This window comes from Coregonus clupeaformis, chromosome 12 (assembly GCF_020615455.1).
Source record: "Coregonus clupeaformis isolate EN_2021a chromosome 12, ASM2061545v1, whole genome shotgun sequence".
NCBI classification, from domain to species: Eukaryota; Metazoa; Chordata; class Actinopteri; order Salmoniformes; family Salmonidae; genus Coregonus; species Coregonus clupeaformis.
Window position 1 is genome coordinate 939,019 of NC_059203.1, and position 12,608 is coordinate 951,626.

The 12,608-nt window shown below is 43.3% G+C and overlaps 1 protein-coding gene across 3 annotated transcripts in view; it reads left to right on the plus strand.

Annotated features, from left to right (window-relative positions):
- Positions 1–12,608, plus strand: part of LOC121577991 (thymocyte selection-associated high mobility group box protein TOX) — a 166,598-nt gene that overhangs the window by 78,918 nt on the left and 75,072 nt on the right. For all 3 annotated transcript variants that reach the window (XM_041892024.2, XM_041892026.2, XM_041892025.2), the window contains exon 3: positions 6,441–6,500. In XM_041892024.2, the coding sequence (XP_041747958.1) occupies positions 6,441–6,500 (60 nt within the window). The remainder of the gene's footprint in view (positions 1–6,440; positions 6,501–12,608) is intronic.

The following is a 12,608-nucleotide window of genomic DNA, read 5'->3' on the forward strand; positions in this document are numbered from 1 at the left end:
CGGGCAGATGGCAGACAGCGTGTATGGCGTCATGTGGGCGAGCGATTTGCTGATGTCAACGTTGTGAACAGAGTGCCCCATGGTGGCGGTGGGGTTATGGTTTGGGCAGGCATCAGCTACGGACAACAAACACAATTGTCTTTTATCGATGGCAATTTGAATGCACAGAGATAACGTGATGAAATCCTGAGGCCCATTGTCGGGCCATTTATCCGCCGCCATCACATCATGTTTCAACATAATAATGCACGGCCCCATGTCACAAGGATCTGTACACAATTCCTGGAAGCTGAAAATATCCCAGTTCTTCTATGGCCTGCATACTCACCAGACACGTCACCCATTGAGTGAGCATGTTTGGGATGCTCTGGATCGACGTGTAAGACAGTGTATTCCAGTTACCACCAATATCCAGCAACTCCGCATAGCCATTGAAGAGGAGTGGGACAACATTCCACAGACCACAATCAACAGCCTGATCAACTCTATGCAAAGGAGATGTGTCACGCTGCATGAGACAAATGGTGGTCTCACCAGATACTGACTGGTTTTCTGATCCATGCCCCTACCTTTCTTTTACGGTATCTGTGACCAACAGATGCATATCTGTATTCCCAGTCACATGAAATCCATAGATTAGGGCCTAATGAATGTATTACAATTGACTGATTTCCTTATATGAACTGCAACTCAGTAAAATCTTTGAAATTGTTGCATGTTGCGTTTATATTTTAGTTCAGTGTAGTATTTGAACCCAGGTCTGAGGTGTAATGGGTATGGCAGTTGAGGTTTGACTATGAACACGGACGGTCATATTTGTGATCTTTATTGGGCTCTGTCTTTGTTGTATAGGACGCATGGTTGACTCAGAGAAAGACCCAGCTGTGTGGCTACACATATACATTACATATGTATGCACACACACTAACACCTATAGAAGGGCAAACAGCACATACAGTAGAACAAACATAGAACACACACACACACATACACACACATGAACCCACACAGCAGAGCAAACACACTGCAGAAGGAACACACACACACAGTCAACCGATCCATATCTGCTTCATTGCAAACTGACGACCATCCCCTCAGACCTTCAGTGGTGTCTGCCAGCCTCTGAATTCTCTATTGACCAGTGTCTTGACACAGGTATTTTGACTGCTGCCTGTTTCCATTTGCACTTTGACTGACAGGTGATTAGTCACGTACGTGTGGAAAACCACAGTCACATTTTAGTCCCACAAAAGAGAGGAGAAGAGAGGAGAAGAGAGGAGAGCAGAGGAGAGAGGAGAAGAGAGGAGAAGAGAAGAGAAGAGAGGAGAAGAGAAGAGAAGAGAAGAGAAGAGAAGAGAAGAGAAGAGAAGAGAAGAGAAGAGAAGAGAAGAGAAGAGAAGAGAAGAGAAGAGAAGAGGAGAAGAGAAGAGAAGAGAAGAGAAGAAAGGGGGCTGGGCCCTCCTTTTTTCTTCCTTGCCAGTCTGTCTAAATTGAAAACATGCATGGCTGCCGCTGCTACATGTATGAACTGTATGATTGTGTGTAGTAGTGACATCACAGGGTAGACAGCCATCTTGTAAGCCACACCATTTCCTAATGGCTGCTGTACTATACATGTATGCCATTTTGAAATTCTACTATAGATTGGAATGCTCATTTGTGGCTGGGAGCTGTGTGATAGGTTGCGTTCAACTGTTGTTCCATAACCTCAATGCTGTAGTGCGCACTTCCTACATCTAACTGACAGTGGCTTTGGATTACACAAACAGCTGCCTATTTATAGCCTCTCTCGTTATGTGCTTTTTAGATCAACAAACTGGAGTGGTTGGTGTCAAATGTCTATCAGTTGTTTGAACAATGAGCTCTATCTCTCCCCACAACCATTATGGGTTTTAACCAAGCTTTCTCTCTCTCTCTCTCTCTCTCTCTCTCTCTCTCTCTCTCTCTCTCTCTCTCTCTCTCTCTCTCTCTCTCTCTCTCTCTCTCTCTCTCTCTCTCTCTCTCTTTCTCTCTCAATTCAATTCAATTTAAGGGCTTTAGTGGCATGGGAAACGTATGTTAACATTGCCAAAGCAAGTGAAGTAGATAGTAAACCAAAGTGAAATAAACAATAAATATTAACAGTAAACATTACACTCAGATGTTCCAAAATAATAAAGACATTTCAAATGTCACATTATGTATATATACAGTGTTGTAACAATATGCAAATAGTTAAAGTACAAATGGGAAAATAAATAAACATAAATATGGGTTGTATTTACAATGGTGTTCTTCACTTTTCTTGTGGCAACAGGTCACAAATCTTGCTGCTGTGATGGCACACTGTGGTTTTTCACCCAGTAGATATGGGAGTTTATCAAAATTGGGTTTGTTTTCTAATTCTTTGTGGATCTCTGTAATCTGAGGGAAATATGTGTCTCTAATATGTTCATACATTTGGCAGGAGGTTAGGAAGTGCAGCTGTTTCCACCTCATTTTGTGGGCAGTGTGCACATAGCCTGTCTTCTCTTGAGAGCCAGGTCTGCCTACGGCGGCCTTTCTCAATACTGAGTCTGTACATAGTCAAAGCTTTCCTTAAGTTTGGGTCAGTCACAGTGGTCAGGTATTCTGCCACTGTGTACTCCCTGTTTAGGGCCAAATAGCATTCTAGTTTGCTCTGTTTTTTTGTTAATTCTTTCCAATGTGTCAAGTAATTCTCTTTTTGTTTTCTCATGATTTGGTTGGGTCTAATTGTGTTGTTGTCCTGGGGCTCTGTGGGGTCTGTTTGTGTTTGTGAACAGAGCCCCAGGACCAGCTTACTTAGGGGACTCTTCTCCAAGTTCATCTCTCTGTAGGTGATGGCTTTGTTATGGAAGGTTTGGGAATTTCTTCCTTTAAAGTGGTTATAGAATTTAACGGCTCTTTTCTGGATTTTGATAATTAGATGGTATCGGCCTAATTCTGCTCTGCATGCATTATTTGGTGTTTTTCGTCGTACACAGAGGATATTTTTGCAGAATTCTGCATGCAGAGTCTCAATTTGGTGTTTGTCCCACATCCATAAAGGGCAATGGGTTCTATAACTGATTCAAGTATTTTTTGCCAGATCCTAATTGGTATGTCGAATTTGATGTTCCTTTTGATGGCAGAGAAGGCCCTTCTTGCCTTGTCTCTCAGATCTTTCACAGCTTTGTGGAAGTTACCTGTGGCGCTGATGTTTAGGCCGAGGTATGTATAGTTTTTTGTGTGCTCTAGGGCAACGGTGTCTAGATGGAATTTGTATTTGTGGTCCTGGCAACTGGACCTTTTTTGGAACACCATTATTTTTGTCTTACTGAGATTTACTGGCAGGGCCCAGGTCTGACAGAATCTGTGCAGAAGATCTAGGTGCTGCTGCAGGCCCTCCTTGGTTGGTGACAGGAGCACCAGATCATCAGCAAACAGTAGACATTTGACTTCAGATTCTAGTAGAGTGAGGCCGGGTGCTGCAGACTGTTCTAGTGCCCTCGCCAATTCGTCGATATATATGTTGAAGATGGTACTTAAACTGCATCCCTGTCTCACCCCACAGCCCTGTGAAAATAAATGTGTGTGTTTTTTGCCAATTTTAACTGCACACTTGTTGTTTGTGTACATTAATTTTATAATGCCGTATGTTTTTCCCCCAACCCCACTTTCCATAAATTTGTATAGCAGACCCTCATGCCAAATTGAGTCAAAAGCTTTTTTGAAATCAACAAAGCATGAGAAGACTTTGCCTTTGTTTTGGTTTGTGAATTAGGGTGTGCAGGGTGAGTACGTGGTCTGTTGTATGGTAATTTGTTAGAAAGCCAATCTCTCCCTTTCTTTCTTCCTCCATCCCTCTCTTTCTTCCCATCACTCTCTCGCTATCGCTCTCTCTATCGCTCTCTCTATCGCTCTCTCTCTATATTAACATTTTAGTCATTTAGCAGACGCTCTTATCCAGAGCGACTTACAGTTAGTGAGTGCATACATTATTATATGTTTTTCATACTGGTCCCCCGTGGGAAACGAACCCACAACCCTGGCGTTGCAAATGCCATGCTCTACCAACAGCTTCTCGGGTCTCTCTCTCTCTCTCTCTCTTTCGCTCTCTATCTATCTATCTCTCTCTCTCTCTATCTCTCTCTATCTCTCTATATCACTCTCTCTCTATCTCTCTCTCTCTCTCTTTCCCTCTCTATCTGTCTCTCTTTCTCTGTCTATCTATCTCTCTCTCAATCTCTCTCTACCACTCTCGCTCTCTATCTCTCTCTCTCTTTCTCTCTCTCTATCTCTCTATCTCTCTATATCACTCTCTCTCTTTCCCTCTCTATCTCTCTTTCTGTCTCTGTCTCTCTCTCTCTCTCTCTATCTCTCTCTATCTCTCTCTCTCTCTTTCTCTAAAAATGTTTTTCACCTGATTTTCGTGGTTATTTGTTTTATACTAACAGTCCCGCCTTTACTGATATAAATATTATATTAATATATATATACAGCATGATAGATGTGATATCTCCAGTTGCTCTGAGAAGATCTGTGTCATGTGTGAAAACACCAATAACCGCTCACTGCCACCATTCTGCTACATTCATTTCCTGATTGAGAACTCAGAAGCACTCATGGCCTGTTCTCCTTCCTTACCGATGGAAGGGAAGAAATGGGTTTCATTTTCCTTACTGTGTGCAACCATCATACAATGACTGTGGCCCACCACCGAATGGTTCCATCAAGGACAAATCATGATGCTGAAAGCACCAATTCTATCTAACGGATGAATATGAGAGTGATGAGAAGTAGGGTGACAAATAATATAATTCTAGGTATTGCTGTCATCTAGTCTCATACAGTAACAATGGTGGGTTTGACAGTGGCTGTACTTCAGGTATGGAGCATGGCAAATGGAACGACACGGAATATGTGCACTGTAAAGCCCATTGCATATATTTCCCATGCTTACTGTCAGTATACCAGTTTAGGCTATATCAGTGAAACCTACTGTCAGTATACCGGTTTAGGCTATATCAGTAAAGCCTACTGTCAGTATACCGGTTTAGGCTATATCAGTAAAGCCTACTGTCAGTATACCGGTTTAGGCTATATCAGTAAAGCCTACTGTCAGTATACCGGTTTAGGCTATATCAGTAAATAATCGTTTTTTGCATCTCTGCACTTTGGTATCAATTCTACAGGTTCAAAGGCTTAACTTTGGCTAATATCCTTATGGACAGTCTTGTTGTTTTTCAGCATCTATACAGTAGCTTCATTACACTACACTACAGTACTGCTCCATCTCATGTCAATGTGAGGACCTTACTGTAGAGCAGCTCTGCAGACCCCGTTGGCTGACTTCTCCTCGTATGTTTTGCATTCTCATAAACGCAGAGTGCCAACTAGTAGCAGACAAAACAGAGAGGCCTCTGGGAGGTGTGAGGCATGCCAAGCCACGGCCTCTGGCTGTGACCCGAGTGTTAATCACTGCTACAGCGAGAACAGACACCCTCTGCCCCTGCCAACCCCCCAGCCAACACCTCTCGCTCCCCAAACCCACCACATCAACCACCCACCATCCCCCTTTGCTCAGGGGCACGCTCCCATTCGCCCACCCCAGCCCCGGCCCCAGCCCGGGCCCCGGTCCGATGGAGGGTTGCCCTGCTTGTCTCACGGCTTCTCTCTGGCAGGTATTTTTTTTCTCTGGTGGAGTGTGAAAGTGCTAATAGACGGTTGTGACCTCTTGGCCTCCGTAGGGCCCTCTGGCTGGAGCTCTGTGTTTTGTTGTGTTTGCGCTGGTGTGATTAGCGCTCCGGCGCATCCCTCCCCGACACCTCGCGTGACACACATTGCAGCCCAAGTCACAGCCGAGTCAGACACACACACACGCATGGACACACACTTTCTCTCTCTCACACACATACAGTGTATGCACACACGCACACACACGCACGCACACATACACACACACACACACACACACACACACACACACACACACACACACACACACACACACACACACACACACACTGGGGCTGCTGCGGGCAAGCGGAGCAGTGTGAGTTTCACTAGTCTGACTGGTCTAATTATATGGGGCTCTAATGAACTGTAATTACTGACATCCACGAGAGCCAATAAGCCAGTGTGGTTTAAAGGCGACTACTACGGAGTAATTGAACTTGTTCAGACTGTTTCTATGCACTGACTGTTTTTTTCAATGTGCTGACTAGAGTTGCAAAATTCTGGTAACTTTCAATAAATTCTGTTTTTTTTCCAGAAATCCTAGTTGGAGGATTCCGGATGTCCTGCGTATTCCCTCCCGATTCCGTGAATCCTCCAACCAGGAATTCGGGAAAACCTGGGAATTTATTGAAAGTTCCTGGAATTTTGCATCCCTAGTGCTGACTGATTTTTCTATGTGCTGACTGATTTGTCCCCTGTTGTTTCTCTGTTTCTCCCCTCAGTTTGATGGTGATAACATGTACATGAATGAAAATAACCAGGAGTTTCTCTCCCCAAATCAGGTGAGTCTGACATTTTGTTTTTTGTTGATGAAACACCTGCTTCCTTGACTAGGACATGTCCAGACATGCCTATAATTTGATAAGGTCTCACAGTGGACTGAAAATAAAGGGGTATTGGAATCCTAGCACCAAGGTCGAGAGTACTGCTGGTTTTTTGTTCCATACCTGGATGAATGTCATTGATTGGCCAGAGATTCCACTCACATTGGGTGGTATTCAGACTTGAGATCATCACGCTTAACTTACATTTTCACATTGTCCTTATTTACATAAATTAATGATTATCAGGAAAGTCTGAGTTGCACATGATGAGTTGCATCTAAACTCTGAATTGGCCAGAAAGTTCCTGATTAGAGGGGAAGAATGAAAACCTAACCAGTAGTGCTGTGGACCCTGAGTACTGGATTTGAGAAAGGGGGCCAAACATAATTAGTTCCAATGAGATTTATGAGAACATAGGACTGAATGCATGAGCGTGTGTATTGTAGTACAGTGCAGTGCATTGCATTGTACCACAGCTGAATTAGAACACATGGGTTGCCATAAGGTTGCGTTTGAGCTGGGGGTAAAACCTCGCTGCCATACAAAGCAGGGGGAAGCACTCGTCCTTGTCAATTTCAATCATTTGAGCGGGCCAAAAATATCTCTATCAGATCACTGTGCACTGTTGTTCTAACTTATAAAGATGAGGAGATTAAATATTTTAGTTGGGGATATTTCAGTCTAGTGGGGTGTTTCAGTAAGGTATATTTCATTCTGGTGGTCCTCTGTAGCTCAGCTGGTAGAGCACGGCGCTTGAAACGCCAAGGTAGTGGGTTCGATCCCCGGGACCACCCATACACAAAAATGTATGCACGCATGACTGTAAGTCGCTTTGGATAAAAGCGTCTGCTAAATGGCATATTATTATTATTATATTATTATTATTCTAGTGAGGTGTTTCAGTAAGGGATATTTCAGTCAAGTGGGGTGTTTCAGTAAGGGATGTTTCAGTCAAGTGGGGTGTTTCAGTAAGGGATATTTCAGTCAAGTGGGGTGTTTCAGTAAGGGATGTTTCAGTTTAGTGAGATGTTTCAGTAAGGGATATTTCAGTCTAGTGGGCTGTTTCAATAAGGGATATTTCAGTCAAGTGGGGTGTTTCAGTAAGGGATGTTTGAGTCTAGTGAGGTTTTTCAGTAAGGGATGTTTCAGTCTAGTGAGGTTTTTCAGTAAAGGATATTTCAGTCAAGTGGGGTGTTTCAGTAAGGGATGTTTCAGTCAAGTGGGGTGTTTCAGTAAGGGATATTTCAGTCAAGTGGGGTGTTTCAGTAAGGGATATTGCAGTCAAGTTGGGTAGTCCCATGTGACTCAGTCAGCATGGTGCTTGCAACGCCAGTGTTATTGTTTCGATTCCCATTGGGGACCAGTATGAAAATGTATGCACTCACTACTGTAAATTGTTCTGAATAAGAGCATCTGCTAAAATGTGTTTCACTAAGGGACATTTCAGTCTAGTGGGGTATTTCAGTCTAGTGAGGTTGAGTATAACATTATATGATACTAGTGTAGGCTACAGGGCCATGATAGTGTTGTAGGGTGTTATTTATGTACAGTGTTATTTTCAATCATTAATCTTGTATTAGTATGTAATAAATACCTTGTCTACTTAATTTGGCCACTTCATCAGGGGTAATTGACTTAACCCACAACTGGATTAGGTTTGCTCTCTTCATCTATGGGGGGTGTGGGGGGTGGAGTGAGAGCGAGGGAGAGAGAGAGACACACAGACCTACACACACAGACAGATAGGGAGAGAGAGAGACAGAGAGACAGAGAATGGAGGAGAGGAGGGAGAGTGAGAGGGCTGAGAGAGGACTTAGCTTTCCTCTGTGTTGTACTACTATATTTACTCAACGTCAAGGTCTGCTCATTTGAAAAACTGTCTTCCTCTATTTTCCGCATGACCAGGTTCCTCCACTCCTTCTGTCTGACAGCTAAACTCAGGGGGAGGATTTAGGGGGGCACACAGGGGGAGCATTTAGGGGGGCACACATTCTCATACTATAGAAGTTCATCATATAGAACCTACCTATTATTATAAAAAATCACAATCCGCTCCTTACTGGCTTGAACTTACCTATCGTCTTTCTGTTCCTTATCCTTTTATATGTTCTCGTTGAAAAGCATTTGGGTCAGTGGTTCTGGGAGGGAAAATAACCAGACGCCTCCAAACTGTCTGAAAGTGTCTAGATCAGCAGCTCACTGTAATGTCAGTACTGTATCTCTGGCTAATCAGGCACAGGAATCTCCACTACCTACGGTGGTGGTTTCACTTCCACCGCTCTGATGAGTCATGAAGAAATGGGGTCAGATCTGCTGCATGTCCACTGTTCCCATGCTCATCCACCAGACACCAGTTAGCTAAGAGCATAGCTCTCTCTCTCTCTCTCGCTCTCTCTCTCTTTCTCTATAACTCTCTCTCCCAGTTAGAGCTCTCTCTCTCTCTCTCTCTTACTCTGTATCTATCTCTGCCTGTTAGCTCTCTCTTTCACTCTTTCGCTCTCTCTTTCACTCTTTCGTTCTCTTTCTCTATAGCTCTATCCCAGTAAGATCTGTCTCTCTTTCTCTCTCTATCTCTCTCTCTCTCTCTCTCTCTCTCTCTCTCTCTCTCTCTCTCTCTCTCTCTCTCTCTCTCTCTCTCTCTCTCTCTCTCTCTCTCTCTCTCTCTCTCTCTCTTTCTGTCTCAATCTATCTCTCCCTAGTTATCTCTTCCCCTCCCTCTTCTCTTCTTTCTCCACACCTTCCTCTCTCTCTCTCTCTCTCTCTCTCTCTCTCTCTCTCTCTCTCTCTCTCTCTCTCTCTCTCTCTCTCTCTCAATTCAATTTCAATTTCAATTTAAGGGCTTTATTGGCATGGGAAACGTGTGTTAACAATGCCAAAGCAAGGGAAGTAGATAGTAAACAAAAGTGAAATAAACAATAAATATTAACAGTAAACATTACACTCAGAAGTTTCAAAAGAATAAAGACATTTCAAATGTCATATTATGTATATATACAGTGTTGTAACAATGTGCAAATAGTTAAAGTACAAATGGGAAAATAAATAAACATAAATATGGGTTGTATTTACAATGGTGTTTGTTCTTCACTGGTTGCCCTTTTCTTGTGGCAACAGGTCACAAATCTTGCAGCTGTGATGGCACACTGTGGTTTTTCACCCAGTAGATAAGGGAGTTTATCAAAATTGGGTTTGTTTTCGAATTCTTTGTGGATCGCTGTAATCTGAGGGAAATATGTGTCTCTAATATGGTCATACATTTGGCAGGAGGTTAGGAAGTGCAGCTCAGTTTCCACCTCATTTTGTGGGCAGTGTGCACTCTCTCTCTCTCTCTCTCTCTCTCTCTCTCTCTCTCTCTCTCTCTCTCTCTCTCTCTCTCTCTCTCTCTCTCTCTCTCTCTCTCTCTCTCTCTCTCTCTCTCTCTCTCTCTCTCTCTCTCTCTTCTCTTCTCTCTCCCTGTCTCTGGTGACAGTCGGAACAGGGCTGATTAAAAGACAAGGTCAGGCCTCTGGCCCGGCCTCAGCAAGCCCTTTGTCTGCCCGGGATCACTCGCAATCGTTGTGGCAACAGTGTACAAAATGAGTGACCAGCGGAGAGTGTCCCTTTGCTCCGGTGTCTCCCAGAGTTGGATCGATACGGCCCCAAGTAGGCAACATGGACTGAGTCCCAAATGACACCCTATTCCCTATACAGATGCACTACGGGCTCTGGTCAAAAGTAGTGCACTATACAAGGAATAGGGTGGCATTTGGGGTGCAGCCCTGACATGACAACCCTCTCCTGCTATACCTCTAGACTGGACTAAATGCCTGCGAGCTTGACTTCTATTGTAGCTCGCTCCTGGAGGGCCCAGAGAGTGCTCTCTCTCGTTCTCTCTCTTTCTCTCAGTGGACCTTGAGTTGAAGACTCTTGCGCTAAACTGAATAGAACTAGATATGATGAGAAGAAGGCAGAGATGCCGTCGCAATTCTGTATTAAAAGCCCACTCTGATATTTACAGCTGGTTTTGTTTTATCATTTAAATTCTTGATACTGTACAGTATATATTACAAAGCCACTGATTCTTAAAACGGTTTATATTATATAGCCACTGATTCTTGAAAACATCTCTTATAAATGCCTCATGAGCTTAGTACAACTGTCTAACCCCGTCGTCATGTTTTTTTATTTAGGAGTGGGTCTTCTAAAAAACACTGTACTTTCTCCATATGACCTTAACTATACTCCCTTTTTATGTGCTTCCACCAAGAAATATGAATTAATTTAGATGTTTGGGAAAATCAGTCTGAGAGACGGAGAGAGAGAGAGAGAGAGAGAGAGAGAGAGAGAGAGAGTAGCTGGAATAATTATCTTAATGGAGTGACTGTTTGGATATGCAGCTGAAGTAGCTAGCAGAGATTATAATCTCGCAATTAGTGTAACAAGGTTTTATTGATTGGCCCCGTTGTAGCGCTGTGGCTGCCAATGGTCCGCTGGTTCTACATGCAGATCGAGTCAGTCCGCTCCTACACTACAGTACTACTGCGTTCCCCAGCTCCTACACTACAGTACTACTGTGTTCCCCAGCTCCTACACTACAGTACTACTGCGTTCCCCAGCTCCTACACTACAGTACTACTGCGTTCCCCAGCTCCTACACTACAGTACTACTGCGTTCCCCAGCTCCTACACTACAGTACTACTGTGTTCCCCATCTCCTACACTACAGTACTACTGCGTTCCCCAGCTCCTACACTACAGTACTACTGTGTTCCCCATCTCCTACACTACAGTACTACTGCGTTCCCCAGCTCCTACACTACAGTACTACTGCGTTCCCCAGCTCCTACACTACAGTACTACTGTGTTCCCCAGCTCCTACACTACAGCAGTACTGTGTTCCCCAGCTCCTACACTAAAGCAGTACTATGTTCCCCAGCTTCTACTACATTCCCCAGCTCCTACACTACAGTACTACTGCGTTCCCCAGCGTGGCTTCACTTGCCTGTATGTGTTGGTGTATATTGCTAGGGTGATAAACCGTTTATACTGTATACCGGGGTATTTAGAATGTTTTTTAAATATGTTTTAATAGCGCCCCTTGTGTGCACTTCTGGTAATACCGTATACCCCAGTATGGTACAGAAACGGTATGCCAGTATGAACAGCTGGATACTACCCAACCGTAGTGCTGTATCCGAGCACTAGCAGTATCAAATACAAATGCATTATGGATCGCCATTTGAATGGCCTAATGATAAAGTGAAATACATTTACATGTTTGTTTTTTTCTGACTCACTGTAGTAAATGGCATTGCACCCCTCCCCACCCGTACCCCTATTGGATTCTGCCTACAAAAGGCAGCCTCTGGCGATGTCTAATTTCAAGTTGGGGCTGCCTGTTTTCCATGTGTGCAAGTTGAAAATAGTTTCACTTGAAATGCCATGTTTCTTCTATTTTTGTTGTTGTGCATTCCATGTTTTGAGTCATTCAGCTTTGGCACAGATTTCACGCCAATCCCTGGTGTGGTGTTGTAATTAACAAAGTGTTTGAATGCCAACAATGTGGTTGTTATTTCTATATTGTAAAATAAGTCATAGGTTTCAGAATCGTGTTTTTCATTTAAAGAAAATAAAGATCTGGATTTCACGAGAAATTCACAGTAAATAAACACCATCCTCTTAGGTATTAGAGACACTAGAGCCTGACTGATTTGGGGTTTTGGGGTCCGATGCCGATTTTAGGGGGGGGAAAGTCACAGATTACCGATATATCTGCAGAGATATCGTTTTTTAGAAGTGGAATGAAAAACAGACCTTTCTTAAAACAAATAATGCTCCAAAGGATTAACAGATACTCTAAATGATGATTTCTTAACTAAATATTAAAATGTACATTATTTAAGAACATTTTATTTGTGGTTTACATGATAACCACCAACTACATCCTCTATGAATACAAAAGTAAATACAAAACACTTGTTCCCTTTACCTTCTTAGGTACAACTTAAAGATGTGTCTATCTATGGCGATGGATAAGAATGCAGAAGTGTTTGTGCTGAAGCACCACAAGCACACTAATAGACAAGA